We start from the raw sequence: 23,498 nt of genomic DNA on the forward strand, positions 1-23,498 counted from the left end.
CTGCAGACTCTCCCTGCTTAAGCACAGCCCCGCTGGCGTTCTCAAGGGAAGGTGCCCGCGCTAGGCCGTGTAACTGGGGTTCTCAAAGGCATCCGGAGGCCAAAGCAGCTTATTTTAAGGAGGAAATACAAAAAGCAGACATCTGCCCTCCCATCTCCTCAGGGAAGGTGGAACCTACGGGGCATCATCCAGGACAGTCCCGCCACCATCACAATCTACATCACCAGAGTGAGGCACGTAATTCCCCCCTGAAGAGACCCAAAGATGCTGAACCAACAAAAATTTGTATTTTTCATTCAAACGCTTTTAGGCATCTTCAAAAATACTGCTCCAGAACAAGTTACGCCCAGAAGCGTCCCAGCAAAGAGCAGCCCTGCGATCGCAAGCAGGCTCCCGCGGGACTGCCCAGCCTCAAGAGCGCACGCATTGCAGAACTCCGCTCAACTACGATTTCCTTCCAGCATCAGCCTGGCACCAGCCCAGCACTGCCAGTACTAAAATTCTAAGATGCAGGTGCCACACAGTCACTCAGATGTTTAACCAGCTGTGCCGCTCATCTCTGTTGAGATCAGTCCGGCCAATTGGGTGGAAGAAAGGAACGGCAGTTTAGTAGAACTACTACTTTGTCACGGGGTGGACCAAGCTTCTGTACTGTCTATAAAACAATGTGCCTCGTTCACACTGTACGTCAACTAGTGACAATAAATAGCATTTAATCAAATAGTAATTTCACACATCAGTAATGAAACACTTAACTGAGGGCCTAGGATCTGTACGATTAAGCTCTGCTTGAACTTTGGTCCTTTTTATATATAAATGGAGTTGGAACATAAATAAAGCTTTAGCGCCTTACTTAAAGTACACCTCTAAAGCTTGCATACTATAGCATCCCACCGATACATAAAGCCCAAAGCATCAGCTAAAAAGGAAAGAGGAAAGCTTACAGAATCTTTTCCAGGTCGTTTTTTAGTAGGAGATTTATGTTTAGATTCAGATCTTTGTCTAGCTCTATCCTTTTCGCTCTCTCTCTCTCTTTCTTTTTTGTCTTTTTCTCGTTCAATATCTGATTCTGGTGAATCCTGTGTAAATAAAGGGGGAAATATTAATATTAAATATATTAAATACTAGTTTATAGAATAACTACACCTCTGAAGACTCTGACTTCATTTCAATGTAGACCATATTAGGAAAAACTGCTTAAAGTGGTTACTAATCAAGCATATCCTATCAACCACTGCAGAAACAAGTAATGAAAACCATTACTGAAGTGATTTGAAAAGAAAAGGAGAGCTGTGTTCGATGCAGAAGAACTTTCACCACTCTCAGTGCCTGTGAAGAGGAGGCAGGCTGGATGCCATACATTAAATCTCTTCTGTGCACAGATGTCATTCATTCCGTAAGATCTCTGGAAAGGGTGAAGTCTGGTAAACCTTTCTCTGTTACACAGCTGCTTGGCCAGGCTCGATTGCCTTAAAGCTGCTGTGCTTTTTCTGGATATTAACCCTAGGGTGAGGGATTAGGTGGCACGACTGTTTTTACTCCACGCTTCACCCCCGTGTTGGTAAGCTTGCGTGACCCTGTTCATGTTGCAACCCTTCAGCACTAGTATCTTACTCAACGGCCAACAATTAACAGCCCCCCTCCTTGTGAACACTGTCCACTGAAGGGCACAGCTGACTGCGCAGAAATGACCAAAACAGAAGAATACAGCAGCTTTGAAGAGTTTTGCAGCCAACCTGAGTTCAGAGACCCAAGCTTCTTTCTTTACCTAGGATGAAAAATATTCTTTGGCCTCAACCGATACAGAGTGAAAGCTCTCTTCTGCTCTTCAGATCCTTTTGACGCTCCAGTACATTTAACACCAGAGCTTCTAACACAACCCCGGCACTCAAGCACACAAAAGGATTGCTTCTCAGCATGAGGCAAAAGGCAAAGGTGGCTGGGATTCTTCCCAGTTCTCCACAGGGAAAGCAAACGCCAAGATTTGCTGTGATAAACAGCAAACACCAGGCTACTAGTACAGTCCTTTACATCCGCTTGCATGGCTGCAGTTAAACCTCCCAAATTTAGCAGCCTTAAATGGTTTAAAATTAAGGTGTGTATTACAGAAGGTTATTATGTTGCCAATACCCTCCTGCACAGTCCCCGTAACAAAGGCAGCTGAATGATTACAGATACCTAGAGAGGATGACTGAAACCGTAAGGTGCCAAGTTGGTCATTAGCCAACTCAAAAAAGTAAACTGCACTTACAGACTTATGTCTTCTCTTCTTGCTCTTTTTCTTGTGTTTTTTTGACTTTTTGTAACTTCTCTCTGCAGACATAGCAAGAAACAAAAATACATCAATAAAATTATGAAGAGCCAGCAATAAAACAGTAATGCTCATTTAAAAACAAACGAGAAAAATCTCATACCAGATTCTGCACTGGAAGAACGCTCAGAAACTGATCTGGATTCTGAACGCTGCCTTTTCTTTTTTGAATGGCTGTCATCATCCTCAGACTCTGAGCCCTTGGGATGCAAAACCAAGGTGATTAGGAAGATGACAGCATTACAAATAGTTACAGAAGTGGATTTTAAGGTATCATGAAACACCTTACCGAACGGGAACGTGATCGCTTCCTGTGATGTTTTTTGGACTTTTTAGAATGTTTCTTGTTCTTTGAATGATGATGCTGACACTCGTGCTAGAGTACAAGAGAAAGCAAATGTTACAATCTGTCTGTAGGACACAGCAAGAAACTGTAATGACATTTCTCATCATCCACAAAGGCATCTATGGCTAGCAGCGGTTAAAAAGAACAATCACGCATTTATTGTGTCAAAACCCATAAACAGCTACCAATATTGCCATGTTAAAGTTGTAATAACAAGCATCTAGGAGCAAAGAAACATACAGCTGTAGGCATAGGTGCACACAGCTTCTATTACCTGGATCCCTGTTTCAATCCTTCCACTTTAAAGCCGCTGCTCAAGATGGCCTAGAATATACTGCATACCCTGCTTTGCCAAATTTGAAATTAAGCCATTTTAAAAACTCAAACAAACTCCGGAAAATGAAACAAAAAACTCAAAGAGCATGTGCTGCAAAATCAAATCTCACATTACCTAGGAAAAACCAGCACCTTATTCAACAAGAATGACTTATCAAAACTTCTGCAGCTTAATTCTTACTGCAGCCCATCCAAAAGTTACGAATGAAACTAAACTACATCATCCCTTTTGCACATCAGCAAAAAATAGGCTACAGTGGAAAAAAAATAAAGGCACATCTGCAGAGCTTAGTATGTTCTTGAAGTTCCAGATTTGTAGCGAATAAAATAGTGCAGAAGTTCTATTTCCAATTTCATCACATTTTGTATGAAATCACAGCAATAAACAATTTTTCTAAAATAGATCAGGAAATTTTGATGTTAACTTCTGAAAATTCTTCTAGGGAAGCAGATTAAAAGAACAACTGCATATCAAATAATGTCAAATAACTGTAACACATTTCTTCAAGTTCCTTACTTTCAAGATGAGGTTTTAATATCTATTACTTTTAGGTAATGCACAATGTCCACTGTAACAGAAATAAGTAGAATTCTGTTAAATCCCTCTCCCTTCCCACTCAATTTAAGAGCCAATCAACTAAGAATTTTTTTGTATATTCTCTAATCAGGAAAAAATAAAGTCATAATTACCTCTAGTACATGCATGAAATCCTTAAATATTCTCTTTCTTTCTGACTCCAGAGTGATGTCTTCAAATGCTGGTTCCTTCACAAATCTATCTCTGATCTGTAAGAAAATCAGTAATTAAATACTACTATGAAATCCAGCCATTCAGAAATAAAAATAATAATTAAAAAAAAGACACGATTTCACCAGCTGAAAAAGCCACTGAACTGTTACAAGGCTAAACTTTTTTAATGCCAGCTTCACAACCAAAAGAGTCTGCAGTAAGACCGTAACAGATGGAAGCATGCAGATTCAGACTGTTCTTTCCTGCATATGCCAACTAAGCCATGCAAGCTTGTTAAAGCATGCATTTTTATACAAATTATACTTTGAGAGGAAAGGTTTTTAAAGGTTATCTCGACCAGAACAAAAAAAGTTACAGGCTCTTAAACTAAGCAGAGTGATTTCTCTCCATTTAAATTAAGTTTGGGGGTTTTGTGCAATTATTTTTTGAGAGTGGGGGTGGTGTTTTCTGTTTGGTTGGTTGGGTTTAGGGTTTTTTTTAGTTTTGTTTTAGATTGTATTCAAACAAAAGTATCAATAGAATGAAGTTATTCACATCACATTTCAAATTTTACTGAAGAAATGACAGGGCAATGTTTATAGGTCTAAGACTATAACAGCACTAGGATGCAGCAGCCTGTTAAATGTATGTGGAAAGATTTTCATAATTAAGTGACGATACATACATCTTCCCAGACAGCATCCAATTCAATTGGAGGAGTAGCTTGCTTCAACATACTCTTGAAGGCAGACTCTTTCCGCTTCATTTTGCGAGCTTCTTCTTTTTCCCTTTCTCTTTCACGGGCTTCTGCCTTCTCTAGCAGCTACAGCAAACAAAAATCATAAGATCATTTGAAAGATATCAAAATGGAAGACTAATAATTCAGTTTAATGCAATTCCTGGAAAGCCCAAAACCAGTTCACCTTTAGAATGAATACACCTAATAGAATTTTCTATTGGTCACTTCAGCATACAGGAAAATTAACCAATTACTTATTTTTAAAGCACGCAACTACGGTTTCCCAAACAGAATCTAAAATAGAGTTAATACATCGTGCAAGCCAAAACTACAGAAACACACAAAGTCCCTCATGAGAAAAGTTACGTATAAATGAGAGAACGTTGCTTAACTCCTACCACAGAATTTCTCAGGTTGAAATGTTTATGTTTTGAATAAAGATACACCTCTGCAATCTTTATTTTGGGAACTGATACCAGGATAAGCAACGCTAAAGCCCACCATCTCTCTCAAATATTACCAGAGTAGTCATAGCAAGAGAATAAAAATAAGTGCCAATTCTTGTTTTTACAAGAGATTTCATATTGTAAGTTTTCAAATATTCCTATATATTAATACTTACACTGTTGAAAGCCAGCTTGATATTTCCCGCATCTAAAGTAGTGGCTCTTTTAGTCGAACTGATGACCGTAACAAAATCTTCAAAAGAAGTATTCACTTCAACCACAAATCCTTTATCCTGTAAGAAAATTGCTTCTTTGGCATCAAGTAAGTAAGGAACTCTCGCTTCAGTGCTAATGCACATGACACTAACCCAATGTGAAATCCCACCTCCCAGTAGCAAAGAGTTCACTTGAATGATGTATTTGGCATTAAAAGAAGAAACCACATACTGGAGCACTGTCCCCTCTCACCTTTAAGATATCTTTTATTATCTTCTTTTCATCATGGTAACGTGCTTTCAAGTCTTCAACATAGAACTTGAAAAGATCAAGTGCTGTTGATCCTGATGAAAAAACTAGATAAGTCAAAAGCTAGCTCTAATAAAAGAGCTGCATTTTTTTAGACATTTAGAAAATATACAAATAACCCTGCTCTGTTCTGCCCCAAATCCAAGACCTTTACCTTACTTTCTACAGGGTTGGAAGAGACAGTGTTCTTACCAGGTTGACCAAGCATATTCGTGAATCTGATGTCAGAGCTTATGGTTGGATACAACTCCATCCAAGAGGACATTGAATGTAATTGGCCATGCTCATGCAGTTCATCTAAAAATAGCTACAAAATACAAGTGAAATAGAAATTTGTAGTCACTCATCACACTAACACAGCTGGAATGGATACTCTTGATAACTGCAATTCCACTTTTGTCAAAGTGCCATTGAAAAAAACATTTTTACATCATCATTTCTTCCTGCCACCCTCCACCATTTACAATGTTCCAATTGCATTTCCTTTCCATTTACATCTATTTCCTCTTACTTTCCGCTACTCTTGCGTCTTTCTGGCAAACAGATGTATTATAGACAAAATGCTACAATGCTGGTAACTGATGTATTGTACGCACCTGTTAGCCTACCCTAAGAAATAAAAAACCCACATAGAATATCTAATCACATGACACATCTAGGACAGAAAAAGAAAAGTCCACCAACCTGAAAAGACTCTCTATTTTTACGCTGCCGCCTTCTTTCTCTAAGCAAACTTTTCTGTTTTTCTTCTTCCTCCTCTTTTTCCAATGCCCTGATATGTTCCTCAAAACAGATCAGTGCATCCTCCTTATCCATGTCTAGCAACAAATAACAACAGAGTGGTAAGAGTAAAAAGTAGGTATTTCTTCCCACTAACTGTAGAAAGTTTCTTACTATGAGATAACAGTTGCCAATTGCTACTGTGACTGGAAGCTTCATTGAGTGCTGAAATATATGAAGTTCAGCACAGCAGCAAAAAGCAACCTCCCCAAACCTGGATAAATTATCATTCCTTTAATGAGAAAGGTATTGTGGATGAGCACTTCTGCATCTGCCCGCATTACCACAGGTATCTCAAAAACACAGGAGAGAGGTAAGAACACAGAGCATCTTTGTCAAATGCTTTAGCAGCTGTGTAAATGCATACGCTGCTCTTAAAATACAGGATCAACTCATTTATAAGAAAAATGTGCTCATAATGGAAAAACTGCCTTCTTACTCTCAAAGAGTAAAAACAATTACTTTTCTGGGGAAGCAAACACAGCAGGACCTCAGTCAGTCTAGCAGAAGGTAGCGTTAAGTATTTGCAACACAGATCACGATGACAAATAAGACTTCAAATTTCAAAGGCTCACAACTACTCAGGCAATTCAATCCTCACAAAAAAGGTATCCTTTGCTTTATCATTAAGATTAATCAGTAACGATTTTTGAAGCTGACACCGGTTTCCTAGGAACCAAACAAGACGGAGTCCTTTACACAGCCTGCTCAGCAGCTGTGGTAGCGGCTCTGGACTGGGCAAGAGCAAGCCATGCCCAGTCAGGAGTCCTCACCACTAAAGACAAAGCCATCCCCTCTTCCAAAAGAAACGCACAGATTTTTTACATACTCTGAAGTTCCTCGTCTTCTGCAAACGTAGGATTGTCCATCAGATACTGCTGAGCCTCCGACCAAGTAGTACAGTAAGTGACATTAGCCATGTTATCTAGTATGTTCTTCAAAGCTTCCCAATTCCTCTTTCGTAACTGTTTGGCTTGTTCCTGAGGAGAAAATACATTTTTGTTGTTGTCGTCGTTAAATTTGAAGTTGTATAGACAAAAATACATGGCCCCTCAAGTTTGTCCTCTAAGAAAACACAAAATGAACCTTTCATTTACATGTAAAGAAACGGAATAGAATTTGGACCTACATACAATTTTTACACACAATTATCGCTCGCATCCACAGATAAACCATTTCAGTACTATTATTTGACTGCTCCCGATAGATGTGAAAAGCTTGTGAAACGGTGCTCATCTGTTAGAGATAGTGCCAGGAAACTGCCAGTTCATTCAGTAAACAGTCAGTGCTGCAACAAAGTACTATGGCCCACTGTGCTGTTGAAAAGCAGATCTAAACCAGATGGGCTAATTATAGGCAATTTCTTAGGCAGTGCTGTTTGGGTGGCTGCCCTCTTTCTGTTTGTTTTGCTTCTCGAGCAAGTGTGGACCTTAACACTAGTCTCACTAAAATCAATCTTAGAAACAGTCTTGCTCTACAATTTATTTCCAATTGCCTGTTTTCCATCTACCCAAGGATGGTGGTGAGTGCGCGCATTGCTACCAAACTGCAGCAAAGATGAACTGACCAGATACAGTTCAGGCCAGACCCTCAGAGCCGGTATGGTGCCACTGAGGTTAAAGGAAACATAGCTTTCTGCAACCAGCCCGTGACAGTTTCACAGTCTGACTCAGAGCAGTTCACAATAAAAGCCATCATACAATCTATCAAAATTATACTAAAAATTAAACTGATTGCAAAATCAGAGGGTAAACTGATCTGTAACCTGTATGCAGTATATGGTTCACACTAATGCTGCAACACTCTCATTTGGTTCTCCATGCCTTTCCTACAGGTTCCTCCCCTGCTGTAAGCATTTTGACTGTCCCTGAACAACTCAGAATTGCACTGCTTGCAAGATTTCTTTACTAAGAGGTATAAACTAATTTACATATAACAAGAGAAAAGGTAAGTTTGAAAGAAAGTTACTTTCTCTTTCTTAGACAGAAAAAACAAGACATCTTCATAAATTTCAAGACGATCACGCTCAGATATCGCATTCCAGACTTCCATCTCCCCAAACATTTGTTCAGCTTTTCTGTACAAAACAAAGAAAAGGCATACAATCATTTATTGGTGAACATTGACTTAAATTGTCCCATCAGCTTACAATAACATTAATGAACTCTGTTATAAGTAGTAATGCTTTTGTATGACATCTCCCTAATTTTCTCACTTGGGAAACTTTTCTGTGACACCTTTCTCTCTCTTATAAACAAAGGAAACAGTTAGAAATCAAAGCTGATGCCACTATACACTCCTCTCCACAGAAGTGGAAGTTCAGTGCATTACACTTAAGTAGTTTTATCTGAGGACCAGCACATGTTCAGGTCACTATTTAGCAAACATTATACGAAATCAGAGCTACAAAATTTTCAACAAGCTTATTAGATATACCTCCCTTTGGGCATGAACCTCCATGAACAAGCAATCAGAACTACTTTGTTCTTAATGGCGGATGTAACATAAAACTCCTCTCAGCGTTATCTTTTATTTCTACTTATTAGAAGCTCAATCCATTACCAGCAGCACATCACTCATTTGAGCTGTTTCTTGCCTGGGTCTCAAATACACTCTTATGAAAGTGAGACTATTTGCGTTCCTATAAAAATTTCAGTTACAGGCTTTTCCGGACTGACTGCATACAAAGGTTAGCATTCACCAAGAGCAAGTCAGCAAGATTTGATTATTAACTTGGAAAGCTCATAAAGGTTGGAACTTCCTTTAACATTGGTCTTACTTGTATCTTGTTGTGGATGTCATCTTTTCATGGTTTTCAAGAAAACGCTGGAAGGATTCTTTAGCTTCTTTGTATTTTGATCTTGCTTCTTCTTTCTCTTCTTTTTCTGTTTGAACTTTGTAAGCATTAAAGGCTTGCTTTTTTTCACTTAATTTTGCCAAAGCACTTCATACCAAAGAAAAAGAAAACAACAATGTCAATTATACAAAAGGGAATTAAATTAGAAAAACAAAACCAAAGAACCAAAAGATAACAGATTTGAATAATCCAGACTGAGACAAAATTTAATATAATCTAAATGGCCAATCGTCATCCTGTCTCTCCCTCAGCATTAATGGAAGATCATTTAAAAAAAGCAACAAAACCAAGCACTTACTAATAAAAGCAGTTAATAATAAACCACAAGCTACTATCATGCTTTCAGGTTGCATTTACACATTCCACATTACAAATACTATTTTAATCATAGATATCAACCACTTTTCTGCCACCGTTTATATAGCAGCCACTCATTTCAAAAAGTAACCTAGAAAGTCTTCAGCTCCGTCATTGTAAATGTGTGCTTTTATTCACAAGAAAATAAAATAAATAGGTTAAAGTACAACCAACAATTACCACATCTTTCCAAATTAAAAACTACACCTAGGACTTTCATTTCTTTACGTAGGAAAGGAATAAAGTTCCCTGACAATGGTACATGTTCACAAATGCACAGATACCTATTAAAACAATCAAAAGTTACGTCAATAAAGTCAAACTACCTAAAATAGTATTTGTGTACAAATTTAAGGAGGAAAAAAAATTAAAAATAAAAATCAAGCAGTACCTGTATCTAGGATCATTAATGATCATTTTCATAGCTTGCTCCCAAGAAGCATTCGATGGCACTCGCTGTGAAGACATTAAATCATTAACTAATTATATTTGGAACCAACACCCAACAATGACCAATTCCTTAAAAAATGTCTCTGAAACATCTAGTGAATCTGTCTGTCAAATCACTCACCATTACAGTTTGTGTTTTGGACAAAGACCAGATTACAAGTTTGCATAGTGTGGGAATCATGTAAAAGGAAGAAAATAAGAAAAAACTGAACTGAGAGCCCTAACAAAAATTGAACACCTCCCCACTCACCCAAAGTACTAAAAAAAGTTTAAACTGTCAATTGTTTCCTGTAGCGATCCTTTCCCTCATTTCTTGTCTAGTACAAAAGTCCTCTTCCACAACTGTGAGAAATTCTTCACCAAAAAAAAAAAAAAGTCTAGCAATTTCTGGCAAATGCAGTTTTTGTAGTTCAATAAAGCATTAAGAAGAGTTGACCAAAATACCTTTTCTTTTAACAGTTCTTTAAATGCTTGCTTTGCTTCTTCCTTTGTATTCCACGTATAGGTTTTTTTAACTGGTTGGGCATCATCATCCTCTTTCTTTGAAGCAGCACTATATACAAAAATCAATAATTTTATTATTTAAGCATTTATTTTTCTAAGTTAGAACCACTGAATAGTCATAATTCACCTCTCCTCAGATAGATTTTTCAATAACAACACAAAGAAAAATAATAACGCTACACATGATAAACACCACAATTTGTACAAGACTTTTCCTTAGAGATACCAGACACAACTGATCAAAAAAAGCAAACTATTTCAGAAAAGTATTATCACTTATGCAATTGGCTACCAGCTCAAGTTATCTAGAAACAATTCATAAAAATATATTGCTGAAATTTAGCAGGAATATTTTTATATATACATATTATATAAAAATATAAAGGAGAGTGCCTAAAAATATGCCTCTTGCTCTTAATTATCTCCTGCTGGCTATAATCCTCCACAGTGTTTCTTTTTGGTTTGAATGATAAAAATCACAAGCTGTAAGTCTCCACATAATCAATTCTCCATTATTAAAAACCAAAGGATCTCATTTCTGGTGGAACAGATAAAGATCTGTTTCATATTGCATTTTCTTCTAATGATAGTCAATTGCACAGATCGATGGAAGAGGAAACATACAGGGTAAGCATATAACGTTACCCCAGGAAATTCTTACAGCTATTGAAAATTTATGAAATGTTCACATCACTAACATTCTCTGTAGGGTTTAAGAGCTTTGGGAGAGGGCATTAATTTTTCTAAAAATAGATATAATACTTCTTCCTCTTTCTCACTACTATTCTCTGCTGCCATTGATTCATGCTCACGTTTCACTGAAGAAACAGCTAACTGTCAAAAAAGCCTGGCCACCTACAATTGAAGATAAACCAGATCCTAGAAGAAATACAAAACTGCAGCAAAGCCACATGCTTTGTAATTTCACTTACTCTGCCGAGGCCTCCTGATTGGAAGAGTCATCTGCTGCGTTAGCTGCAGTTTCCGCACTCTGTTCCTGCGCAGCAGTTGCAGAAGTTGCTTGTCCCTGTTCCTCAGCTGCAACTGTGCCAGTGCTGTCATTTTCTACCACAGAAGAAGCCGCAGCAGTTTCTGCTTCAGTGCCTGCCGTTGCTGCAGAAGTCGCAGTGGTGGTGGTAACAGCAGCAGTTTCAGCAGCAGTTGTGGCTGTGGTGGTTGTGCTTGTTGCTTCTGCTGCAGCAGCTGGAGCAGAAGTCGTTGGAGTTGAGTCTTCGGGCTTTGTGCTACAGGTATCAGAAAACAGGAACAGTCACAGACAAGCATGTGACAATGTACAGGTTTAGGGAAACCTGTAGTTTAAATAAGTTAATAAAGTACGAAACAAGATGTTTAGGTCTAGTTACAAAGATTGTGTCTCAGAAGGACACAAAACAACCTTAGCTCAGAGAAAGGAAATGCTTTACTGAAAACTGTGTATCTATGTAGATCAATCCTTTCAGTTAAAAAGAAACCTAGAATACATTATTTGAGTTTTTATATACTAAGCCACTATCTGGAATGAAAAGCTGCAACAAGAATGTTTTAAGGTTCAAGAGATAGATTCCATTTTTAAGAAATAGGCAGCTTAACATAAAAAACATTAGCATACCATTAATAACATACCTGTTTTCTTCAGCTTTAATCATTGCTAGAGGAGAAAGGGGAAAAAACAATCAAAACATAGCTTCAAAAATAGTTTATACACACCTGGTAAAAAGTTACTGTTAACATGATTTAATAAAAGCATAGCTTTAAATATTTTTGTTACCATCACGAATTTTAGTATCTGCGCCCTCTAAAGACTGAAATCAATTCAGATTAAAACAAAATTCAGAAATCCCACTGAAGAAAGATTACAGTATATAAAGAATGACTTCTTGGTTTAAAATAATTATTTCAACTTTAAAAGACTAGTTTAAAGAACAGAAAGCCAGGCTTATTGAAACAGATCTTTCCTCCTTTTTTATCCTAACAGTCACTAATGCTTATTCTTTGTAGTACTTCAAGCACTCGTTTCTTACCCCAGCTGATTTTATAGATTTTTCATCAAGATCTTTTTCCCCTTACAATACCAAAGAAAACCGTGCTAAAAGCAAAACACAGGAGCACAGCATCATATGATGTTTGTACAAAAGGGGACACTGCCTTTATAATACAGAAGGGTAATAAAAAATTACTAATATTTTTCTACATTATAGTTTCTCAAAAGAATTTTTGTTAAAAATAAAAAGTAAATTGATACCTAAGCAAAGCCTTACACACAATTTTGGCTCTCGGCCGGCAGCCAGTACTACTGCTTAAAGTATAAAATACATTACTGTTTTCAAAATTCTTCCAAGACACCAAAACAAAGTTTAATTCTTACTCAGTCATAAGCTATACCATATTACAGAAGTCCAGCACCCTTTTACCCTGGTTTCCCAAGCAAATGAGGATTAGTACAGCCGCCCCTTTGCCTCTCGTTTTCCCCCATCGACCCAAACCCCTTCACAAACCCTTCTAAGTTCCTACAGGTTTCCAGAGGATTGCTGGCCAAGTAAGAGTCAAATCCTACAGCAGCCCCAAAACGAGGAAAGACCTGAAGCATTACGTACGGTACTGCTAACACAGAGAGCATGCACGCAGCCCTGAACAAACCACAGCACCTCACATCCTAACCCAGTTCCTGTTTAGGGACACGAGGGGGAGCCGATGCTGCTGCCACATAAACAGGGAAGAACTGAGGGTATAACGGAAAAAGGGATGGCGATGAGGTGGTGAGGACACGGGAGACAAGACAGCTCCATAGAAATCTCAGGCCGCATTAACTCTACTACATACAGCTTACTTCAGCAGATTTAATTTCTAACAGAAGTTGGACTGTTATGCTTTGATACCAAATTTTTGGAAAAAGTCATGCATATGCACAGCCTGCAACTCACTGCCACCCCTCTACTCATTTTTGCTAACATTACCTTCAAGATCCTCAAGCTCTTTGGGTTTTGCCCAGCGTGATTCCTTTGTTTGGGAATTATAATAGTAGGGCTTTCCAGAATCAGATTTATATTCTTTCCAGGGACACTTAGACAACAATTGCTAATGAACAGAAAACAAAAACATAAAAATCAAACTTACAATGGTGTTTTAAAATTAAAAGGATAGCTAGAAGTGAGCTACAAACACTACACCAAGAAATAACCTAAGGATCAATGAATAAAAGGCATATACTTTCCAAGAAAAATCCTCCTCAGTGATAAACAAACACACTGTTTATCTAAATATTAAAGAACATCATCCTTTTAATAAGAAAAAAATTATCTAAAATCGAGGAAAACTGTCGATAGTTTTATCCATTTTGCAGCCTCAAGTTTGACCAAGATAAGGAGCACAATACAAACATTTTTGCAACATTTCTTACTTGAAGAGTTTACTCCCATGGGAAAAAAAAAAATAAAAAAATAATCTCTTGGCATAGCTATTATCCTACATGATAGTTAAGCTAGTAAATTCTTGCATTCACACAAAATCACACAGTACAGTAATCTTAATCTGAATTTAGTTTACCTCAGCAGGTGTTTTGAGATCATCCGGCTTCTCCCATGTAGACTGCTTTGTTTCAGTATTATAGTAATATGTTCTTCCATCAGGTGATTTGTGCTCTGTCCATGTAGATTTCTAGGAAAAACAGAAGATACCATTAACGATGAACAATAATTGCTGACTGAGATGCTATCAAAAGCCACTAAAAAAAGTTAAATACAAGTGCAAAGCAGATAAACCTGTTTAGAGTGCTCTTCATTAACAGAACTGCTGGTTGTGGTGGTTTGCTGGGCTGCGCAAACTACGGGATGTGTTGTCTGAGGGCGAAACAAAACAGAGCTCTGAAAAGACATTCTGGTTAATATTTGTTTTCCATTTGAATGTGTGTATTAAATATACTAAGTAATTCAGCAGCCTAGGAAAGACAGCAAGCCAAAATCTAAACACATTTAAGTCAGTATTGTTTTCAAGAAATTACTTCTTTGTCGCAACAGCTATTAAGAGTCCCTCAAACCCCCCTGCCATTCAGCAATCCAAGGCAGCCAATTACCATCAGAAAAGAAAGCAAAAGTGAATGTGATCAGACCCTAACAACTTCAAGTGAAAGTCCCAGAAGCACATCCTGTTTGCAAAACCAAGAAAATTTTGCTTCAAGAGTTTAGTGCAAACTCAGGGCTACCTTCCTACTGCTTTTCATTGACAGTTTATATAAACTCTGAAATCAAGACTGGCAGAATATAGCTTTAGCCATCTACTCTGTTTCAGTTACTGGATATGGCTGAGGACAAACAATTTCCTTACAGGTCCAACTGCCTCGCTCATTTACACAGAATACAAATCTCATAGAAAGGACAATTGATACTCACTGACATTTATGACTAAAGATAGGTACAAGGTCCCCAAATTTCAAAGCAACAACCAAAAAACTTACAATGGGGTATCTTTGAGGCCACATGACTATTTTTTACAGATTCTGCCTCTTAGTTATCTAGCCAAACTATTTTCTTCATCATCTTAAAAACTAAAGGTAAACGTCTGAGACTACTTCTCTAGAAGGTATTTAATATTTACAAAATTTTAAATAGAAATCTGATAGTGACCGAAAGTTATTCATGGTCATTCAAGGCGTCATGAAAGACAAATTTAAAATTTGAGATTACTTCCAGATGACCTGCCTACCTCCATACAATGTTACATTGATTCAAGATTCAAAAATTTCACTATCAAGATACAGAGCATCAGTTCTGTTCCATCAGCGATTTCCCATCTGATGGAAAGATGGAAAACCACTGAAAATCACCTAATGAAGTAAGTTTGGCCTGCATGCCACCATCCCATTTACAAGTTCAACCTATGTTAAACCACATTCCGCGCAACCTACACAGTATTCATTCCTATTTAAGTTACTGAATCATGTTATGCTCCCACAAACACGGAAGGAGACACTAACAAAAGCAAATTTCAAACAATGTCAAGACATTGGAGGTGGGAGGAAGAAAGTTAAGCTGAATTATGAATGAGTAGCAAAACTGATGAAGTCATAATAACCATTCTTTTGAATTTCGTACCTTATATTCTTCAAAAACCGCAGTGATGTTTTCAAAATTATTATGAGTAACCACACAGGCTATTCTCTTTTTATTGCTAAAGTGTCTGCTAACAAAACTCTCAGTAAGCTGACAATGCTAATAAAGGTTCCAATAAATTACAGGGGATTGAACAATATCAGAACCTTGTCCTGGCTTCTCCTGCTAAGTGCAGGTGTGTTAAGGAACAGCAAAGAAGACTTCATCGTTGCCTACTGAATTCTGCTATACACATTAGAACTGGCAAAGCTAGTTAACTACATTAACTACATTAATATGTAACAGGCAAAAAGTCACCCAGAAGTAAGTAAAATAAAAATCTGCTTATAAACTGGTCACTGATATTGAAGGGAAAAAAAAGGAAAAAAAAAAAATCAAACAAAAAACCCCAACAAAACCAAGAGAGGGGAAAAAAAAAACAGAAAGAAGAACAACCCTCAGTCTTCTTCAGTGCACATAAAACCTCAGCTCTAACCTGAGTAAGTATCTAGCCCAACACTTGCAAAGATTTACATCTGAAAAGAGTCAGCTTTAAAGTAACAGAGGTATCTAGGCTACAGTTCATTTGCAGCTCAGGTAGGGTGAAAAGTCGTAAAAATCATCACAAGAAACACCTCATATTGCCGTCCTGTATACTAGAAGAACTAGAAACAAACAACTTCAATGCGCAGAAATTAGTGGAAATATAACAGAAATCACACCTACTTTAACTAAACGTGAATTACAGACTGACAGTCAAAGAAGCGAAGAAGTTGTATGCGAGAACCACCTGTAAAGCCATGTATGCACACCACCACACTGCCATTACAATCTTCTAGAACTTTGGTTTTCACATACCTGAGTTCCAGGAGGTGTTACTCCTAAAAAATAAAAGTAAAAAAAAATTAAATAAATTTAAGAAGGGTTTGGTTGCTTTATTTTTCTGTATAAAGACTCTAATTAATCATTGTTTGAAAGAAAAAAAAAAAGTAGTAATTTCTGGTAATCAATGAAGATGTCAGTTACTGAAATGCTAAATCACCTTTTACAGAAAAGCACCTTTTTTTTTTAATACTTCATCTAATTTTGGTGAAATATTTTGAAAGGGTAATGAATTGTTTATACTTACCTACTTGCGCATCCATACTGTTCACCCCTGGCTGTAGAAACAACAGACATTTAAGTGCTGAGTGCAATTGTAATTAAATCATCAATAAATACAGCACATATCCAAATAAGCGCTTTCAGCAACAAAATACACTACTGCCTAAAAAATGGATTCCTAGCTTCCCATCGCCCACTTAATTATTACCGCTCCTTAAATAAGTGATTAGGAACATTAAGCTACTTTTCAGAAAGGCAATACATACAATAAACTCCAAATTTCCAATACCCAACTTTATCTCCCAAATGAGTACGTTGGGAGAGAAAAAAGAAAAAAAAAAAAAAAGAGATTCTGAATTTCTGCTGGAGTAGTTTAGTAGGCTTCTGTTATAATTATGTGGCATAAGTCTTTGAATGTATTAGTGTGGCATTCATAAAACTACTTGCAAGGAACCAAAGCTCTTACAGATACCCTTTTTGAAATTCTTTAAAACTAAGGAAAAAGATAAACAGAATTCAAATAGTTTTCCCAATGTCTTTCTTTTCCTGGAGGCAAAAATATAGCTTGCAGGTTTAGCTTTTGCTGTGGTGTATCTTTTAGCTCTCTTCCACAAACTTTATTAGCAAAAAACTCCTCAAGTAAAAAAGCAAAATTTGTTAAAAAGAGAAAAGAAATCATATTAGATCAATTATGTTTGATACCATCCAATAGGACTAAACCAGGTGAATCGTCAACAAACTTTAGGTCTTTAACTGCATTCTGTATGTTAAATACTTCAGCTACTGTGTGCGCACGTAGGGCTATGAGCCTAAGTACTGTCAGTTAAGCAAGGCCATAGTTCAACTTGTGCCTCCAGTAAGTAATCCTTCTAACATGTTTCTTTTCTTGTGCCTATATTTACTTTTCCAAATTCCATTCTAATCTGTTGTGTATTGTAAGAGAACTAATCTGACTGAAATAATCAATTCTAGGAATTATACTGGTTCTAATCAGCTTTCTGGAAGTAAACGCTTCTGTAGATCACAAAACAGATCGTGAACATGCACAAGAGTGGTTCGAAAGACCACCATACTTGGATGAAACAGGCAAGATCAGTACATCCAATACAAACCCAGTTGGCCTCAGTCAGCTCTAGATTACATTTTACACTTGGAGAAGGTATTTTCCCTCAGACAGCCAAAACTGTAACAAGTCAATAATCTCATTAAGTTTACCAATCAAATTGTCAGGGCTGCAAAGAAGGTCACAATTTTTTACCCATCTACAAATTATTTTAAATTAGGAAGTGCTAAAATCACTCTTTTATTTCTAAAACATCTTCCAGGCTTTGGTACACGTGTGATAGCAGAGAGGTACAAGAACGTTGGCATGACAGACAAATGCCCTCTCACACACACACGCAAATGTGTGCGGTCCTGCTATCACCGCCAAGAGGTTTAAAGGCAAAATTAAGAGCTGAAGCCCTCTGCCATGCTGCTTTGCCTCCTAAATACCATATATCCATAGACTTAATTCAATCAAAATTTATTCCTAATCCAGTATTGGAAAACCAAATTATCTACCTTCTTGACAAAATATGTAAAATTCAAAATTAAGACTACTTTTAGCACTGATCGTTCCCTCCCCTTATAAGTCTTTCAGTCATAGCTTTTAAAAGATTTTTCTCTGAAGGTCTGAAATTCTTTCAAAATTTTCCATGAGCATCACTTGTCAGAAATTCATAACAACTTCTGTATGGGAAGTGGAGGAAAATCACTAACATCCTTCCTACTTGGTAGCTTCTAAAATACTGAGTGCATTAGGAAGTAGCTACATGGGCACAAGAACTAACAAAGCACAGCCCCCAAGAATTTACCTAAGGATGACTGACCTTTACTTAGATTGTTATTAAGTATGTTACTAAGGCCGGAACATATGCTCGCAACTCATTAAACAGAGACCAGCAGTGAGAAACAAACTTGTAACCAACAGGAACATTCTCTAGTGTCTGATAAAGCCCAAGCACTAAATTTAAGTTTTTCTCCACTGTTAAGATAATTAACAGCCCTTCTCTGGCATGAATTCTCAGTCATCTAGGACACGTCAAAGTCACATTACATCCTTTTCCTAACAGTCCCTTCTCTACTGATTTTGCAGAAACTTTGTTTCTTTGATCTTTCTCTCATTACTCCAGAGGGCGGATGGACTGCTTAATACATCTAGAAACACATAGCTTATTTGGTAATGAATTAAAGATCTCTTTCAGGAAACCCTTAATGAAAAAAACAAGTGGAGTATTAACCAACTTATGTTGTAAAATAATCAACAAAAGCAGTAGCAATGGTTTTGTGCTTAGCACTATACAAAAATTCAATGTTCTACAAGGATGAAGACTGACTTGGGGATGTTGTATCTGCATGGTAAGAAAATAAAAAATAATGTATTTCTGAATTTAAGTGGACAGAACTGTTTCTAAGTGGATCTCCTACAGTTACTTTAAATCTCCGAAAAAATTATGTTAATAGGGAAGAAATTTAGCCTTTTCCACTTTGGAGAGAGATTTCATCTGTAATATCTGTTAACTCTTCCCTCTCCATTTCCAACCAAATAACTTGTTCATACCTTTACCAATTTCAGCAAATTTTATTCAAGACCTCAAATGCACTGAATTTTAGAAACTTTTATGACAAATCAGGTATTTAGTGGTCAGACAATTAGCCCTCTTTCCAAACAGCCAGAGTTCATACCGGTTCCTGCCAAGCTACAAGCAGGTGAGCGACGAGGGAGGAGGCCAGGCATGCAGGAAGCGTTATGGGAAGCAGATTCCAGACAGAAAAAAGGGAAAGGCACACGCAGACATAAAAAAAGAGTGTAAAGACTGACGAAAATCCACAGGACACCAAGTACCACTAGCTCTACCACTCACAGAAATCTTATTTTTTATAATAATTCAAGAGCTAGATAAAACTTCATTGCAATTAGCAATACCTTTTTCATAATTCAATTCAAGAAAACAAAGGCATATCCATACTAAAATAACGACAGTAACCAACACAAAGACCTCTTAAAAACCAGAAAAGTTAGGTTACACTCACCGGAACTGTAGGCTGCATAGCAGCTTGAGACATGTGAGACATCATCATTCCAGGCATTACTGACTGCATCATTCCAGGCATCTATAATTCAATAGTATTTCAGATATATTTTATCATATTTAAAACAGAAAAATGAGAATACTTTTATTTTTATTCAAAAGCAATTATCTGGTACTAGTTTTTAATCCAAATAAAAACCCCTTTTAAGTACTTGGGAACAAAAAGGAAGATAGGTTTGTAGAATTCTGATTCCCTTCATGACACTCCTACAAAATCGACATCAGGAATAACATGTCTACAGTATTCCAAAGTCTGATATGAAATATAAACAAAGACGACCATTTAAACTACAAAAGAACAACAGCAAATGGTAAGATGTGTGATCTGTTAGCAAGCTATTACTGAAATCCTAAGTTAAAGCAGGAAAAATAAAAGGTTGGGAAAGATTTCTGCAAAATTCCAAGGCCGCACAGAACAAACTAAACAAAAGAAAGGCAAACCCAGAGTTTTAAGATTAATTCTGCTCACGTTTTTTGACAACTTTCAATCTGTCTCCCTTCTTACCTCTGTACATAGGGAGAAACACTTTACAGGGACACTAGAAGAATGAATTTCTGCAAACAACTTCAAGGTGAAGAGAGTTATTAAATTTAAACATAAAGCTCCAGAACAATTCTCAACTCTTTTTTTAAAAGGTCTGAAAAAAACCTTAATATAGACATACAATATTAAACCATGTACAGTGTGAACTTGGTAACGGGGAGATACCACACTACAGAAATGAAAAGTTTGAGTCTAGACTTGTATCCAAGTTTGTTGGGTGGTCTGATGAGACCAAAAAACCACAGAACTGTTGCTCAGACAAGCTAGTTTTTGCTCAAATATTTATGCTTATAGTCCCAAAGGGATGGTTATGCAGAAGTTATGCATCGCTGAAGTGATGCACTGAAAAGATGTTAAAAATGCTACTGAAAGTGTTTAATACCTTGCCTGTTTCCCATTATTTTTTGTTGCTTCTGGCTTTTAAGAACTAACGAGCCACAAAAAAGTGGCAAAAGGAGCAAAATACATAATTTAGGTCATTAGGAACATGAATTTTTGGCCACTCATCCCAAACAGGTCTTGAGAAGTCAACCCCCTTCAACCTTTCAGTTATGCCCCTTTACCTTCGTTGTCCTTGGCAGGCTGGCCAAGTGACCCCATCCCCCTGTATCTTCAGGGAGCATCAGGTTACCACTCTCCTCATCTTGCATCTCGTGCGGAGAGAGGGATATGTGGTAGGGCTACTGCTCCACCCTCAAATCCACAAGGTTTTCTTGGGAGGGTGAGGGAGGAAGGAAAGACTGGAAGGCGGCCCCTCCTATTTCTTGCCATCCTGTAGAAGCAGGAGAAGAAAGCACTCTTGCCCCACTGCTACTTGCGACTAAGGGGGCTCTGAGCGTGTGAAACTTCTTAAAAGCCCTGACTTAGGTCCTGAAGAAACCCTGCGCGCTGCCTGGTTTCTGCATAACCCTAACCCAAAGGAGAAAAAACTGGGAAGGAAAGTGTTTTCCAAAAGACCTTGCTCTGAATGATGCTGACAGGAGGCTGTTGCTACCATCTATGCAAAGTAGTCACCTGTCCTACAGGGGCTCACCTCAGAAAGGAGAAAATAAGCCACAAAACATCCTGTCCTGCAAAACCTCACAAATAAACCTCTGATATCTGCTGGTAGAAAGAGCTTATCGTTCAAGGAAAGTAGCCAACATGGGCTGATATTTCCAGCACAATAGTTCCAGTCTGAGAATATGACCATCCTGTCCCATCCTTAAGGCTGCAGGGTAAGTGAGCCTCTAATCTTCTCTCTGCCATGCCATCTATCTTTAGCTTCTTGCTCTACATCTACCAAAAAAGTCCGAGTTCTCTGTATCGCTCACTAAAATATTAAAGATTGAAATATTCAATATACCAGAGTGAGAACAGTGGAACAGAAGCTACAAAAGAACTGCTAAGTAGAGAAATAAAATAGAATTGCTATTTAAGTTTCTAATGAACACACACAAAAGCTCATGCTATTAGCTATGATGCTAATGGTCAAACCCTCCCCATCTTTTAAAACTGCATTATTTTTACACCAGAAGCTCTCACAGGCTGCAAAAACCATGCTGAAGAGATTCCCACCAAACCTCTATACACCAGTTAAAAAAAGCAACCAACCAACCCAACCAAAACAGAGCACACACCCTATCCAAGGTACCACAAAGGAAGACACTGAGTTACCAGTTTGACCTCATGGGCTATTCTCAAAGGGTTAATCTTTCTCGCCATCCTCTGTCTGCTCTGGCCTACTCTATCCCTCTGGTCTAGTTGATGACATTCAGCTTCTACTTATGTAAACCATCATCACAAGCAGTATCACGAGAACATTTCTTATATCCAGAAAGAGAATTGTTTCTTTTAGAAGTTCAGAATTTAAACAGGAACCACACAGGAAAGAGTCTTTGATTATTGAAAATAAAAGCTTTAACTTTGCAAAAAGCACAGATATGATTCTGGCTACTCTACCTGTCAACCCAGGTTCACACCTGTCAATCTGAACGGCCAAGTTTATTTTTCAATCACATGACACTAGCAACAACTGTATATACACAGAATTATAAACCACTCCCTATGATTCAAGAAGGAATTCTACAAAAATTCAAAATGTAATTATTTTTTCCCTTGCATCTCCCTATAATTTTTATCTGTGTAGATGTAAGAGTCAGCCAAGAATTAAAGAAACATGAAGTTCTCTGCTGTTACTGACTCTGAAAAGAACCACTACTTTACGTTTCTAGTATGGATCTGTAAGATAACTTTACTTCTTCCAAATCTAAAGAGAACACCCAAAAAGCTTTAATAAAAAACAAATTATGGATTCACACCTATGGCTATTTACAATTGAAGTTACACATGAGGTGCATCAATTACCTGTTACAAATGAAAGAGTTTCTGCGTGGATAGAAACCGTGGCATAAAAATACCCCGAATTACTAACCTTACCATTCACAACCTACTGTGTGAGACTTACCTACCTCAGGGATTACCTGACATCATTATGGGAAGAAAGAAAGAAAAAAATAATCTTCTAAAACTGCCTTACCTGCCCCATTGGTGGTCCTCCCATGGGGGGCATCATCTGAGGCATCATACCATGTGGAACTGGCGGCATATTTGGCGGTCTCTGACCCATAGGGTGCATTCCCATGGGCGGATAATGTGGCATGCCTGGGTGTCCCATCTGAAAGACAGCAACAAACGAGAAAAGTCAGCATGAAGTCAGAAAAACATACTGAATTTAGGAATGCAACTGTTTCTGCATGCTCTTCCATACAATTATGAATAACACAAGTAACTCTGTGGCACAAAAGTCAATCAGAGAAATAAAATATCTTCTGTTCCTGATGTCCAAGTCTGATATAGCTTCTACACTCACTACCATCCCTGCCTCCTCATTTTCCTAAAAACCTGAATCCTGTCACTGTTCTAATACTTGGTATAGTCACACTGCTAGTACAAAAATGGGCCCAGACTTTTTTCCTATTTTTTCTAATTACCACAACATATTAATAGCTTTCTATTCCACTCAGAAGCAACAGCTCTAAAAGTACCTTAAGAGAAAGCCTGGAAAGCATTTTACTTTGAAGAACATGTAACTTAAATATACACATACAGAAATATGTTAGAAAAGTACACTAGTTTACTAATATGGAAAGTATTATAGAATCGTTATGGTTGGAAGAGACCTCAAAGACTACCAAATCCAACCGTATACCCGACGCCACCACGCCCACTAAACCACGTCTCGAAGCGCCACATCTAAATGTTTTTTGAAC

The 23,498-nt window shown here is 37.6% G+C and overlaps 1 protein-coding gene across 1 annotated transcript; it reads right to left on the bottom strand.

Annotated features, from left to right (window-relative positions):
• Positions 1 to 944: 944 nt before the first annotated feature.
• PRPF40A (PRP40 pre-mRNA processing factor 40 homolog A (S. cerevisiae)) lies at positions 945 to 22,903 on the bottom strand (the record flags this gene model as incomplete). Its single annotated transcript, XM_009699763.1, has 24 exons — positions 22,766 to 22,903; positions 19,645 to 19,725; positions 16,595 to 16,625; positions 16,324 to 16,346; positions 14,140 to 14,217; positions 13,925 to 14,035; positions 13,336 to 13,456; positions 12,005 to 12,029; positions 11,314 to 11,625; positions 10,322 to 10,430; positions 9,819 to 9,883; positions 8,993 to 9,157; positions 8,182 to 8,290; positions 7,043 to 7,193; positions 6,118 to 6,251; positions 5,626 to 5,740; positions 5,377 to 5,468; positions 5,085 to 5,201; positions 4,409 to 4,546; positions 3,684 to 3,779; positions 2,601 to 2,687; positions 2,415 to 2,511; positions 2,252 to 2,313; positions 945 to 1,079 (listed from the first exon to the last, which is right to left on the bottom strand). Coding segments are annotated over exons 1-24 (2,592 nt in total), but the record flags the coding sequence as incomplete, so codon positions are not given.
• Between the last annotated feature and the right edge of the window lie 595 nt (positions 22,904 to 23,498).

Source organism: Cariama cristata, unplaced genomic scaffold (genome assembly GCF_000690535.1).
Source record: "Cariama cristata isolate BGI_N322 unplaced genomic scaffold, ASM69053v1 scaffold38964, whole genome shotgun sequence".
Classification (NCBI taxonomy): Eukaryota; Metazoa; Chordata; class Aves; order Cariamiformes; family Cariamidae; genus Cariama; species Cariama cristata.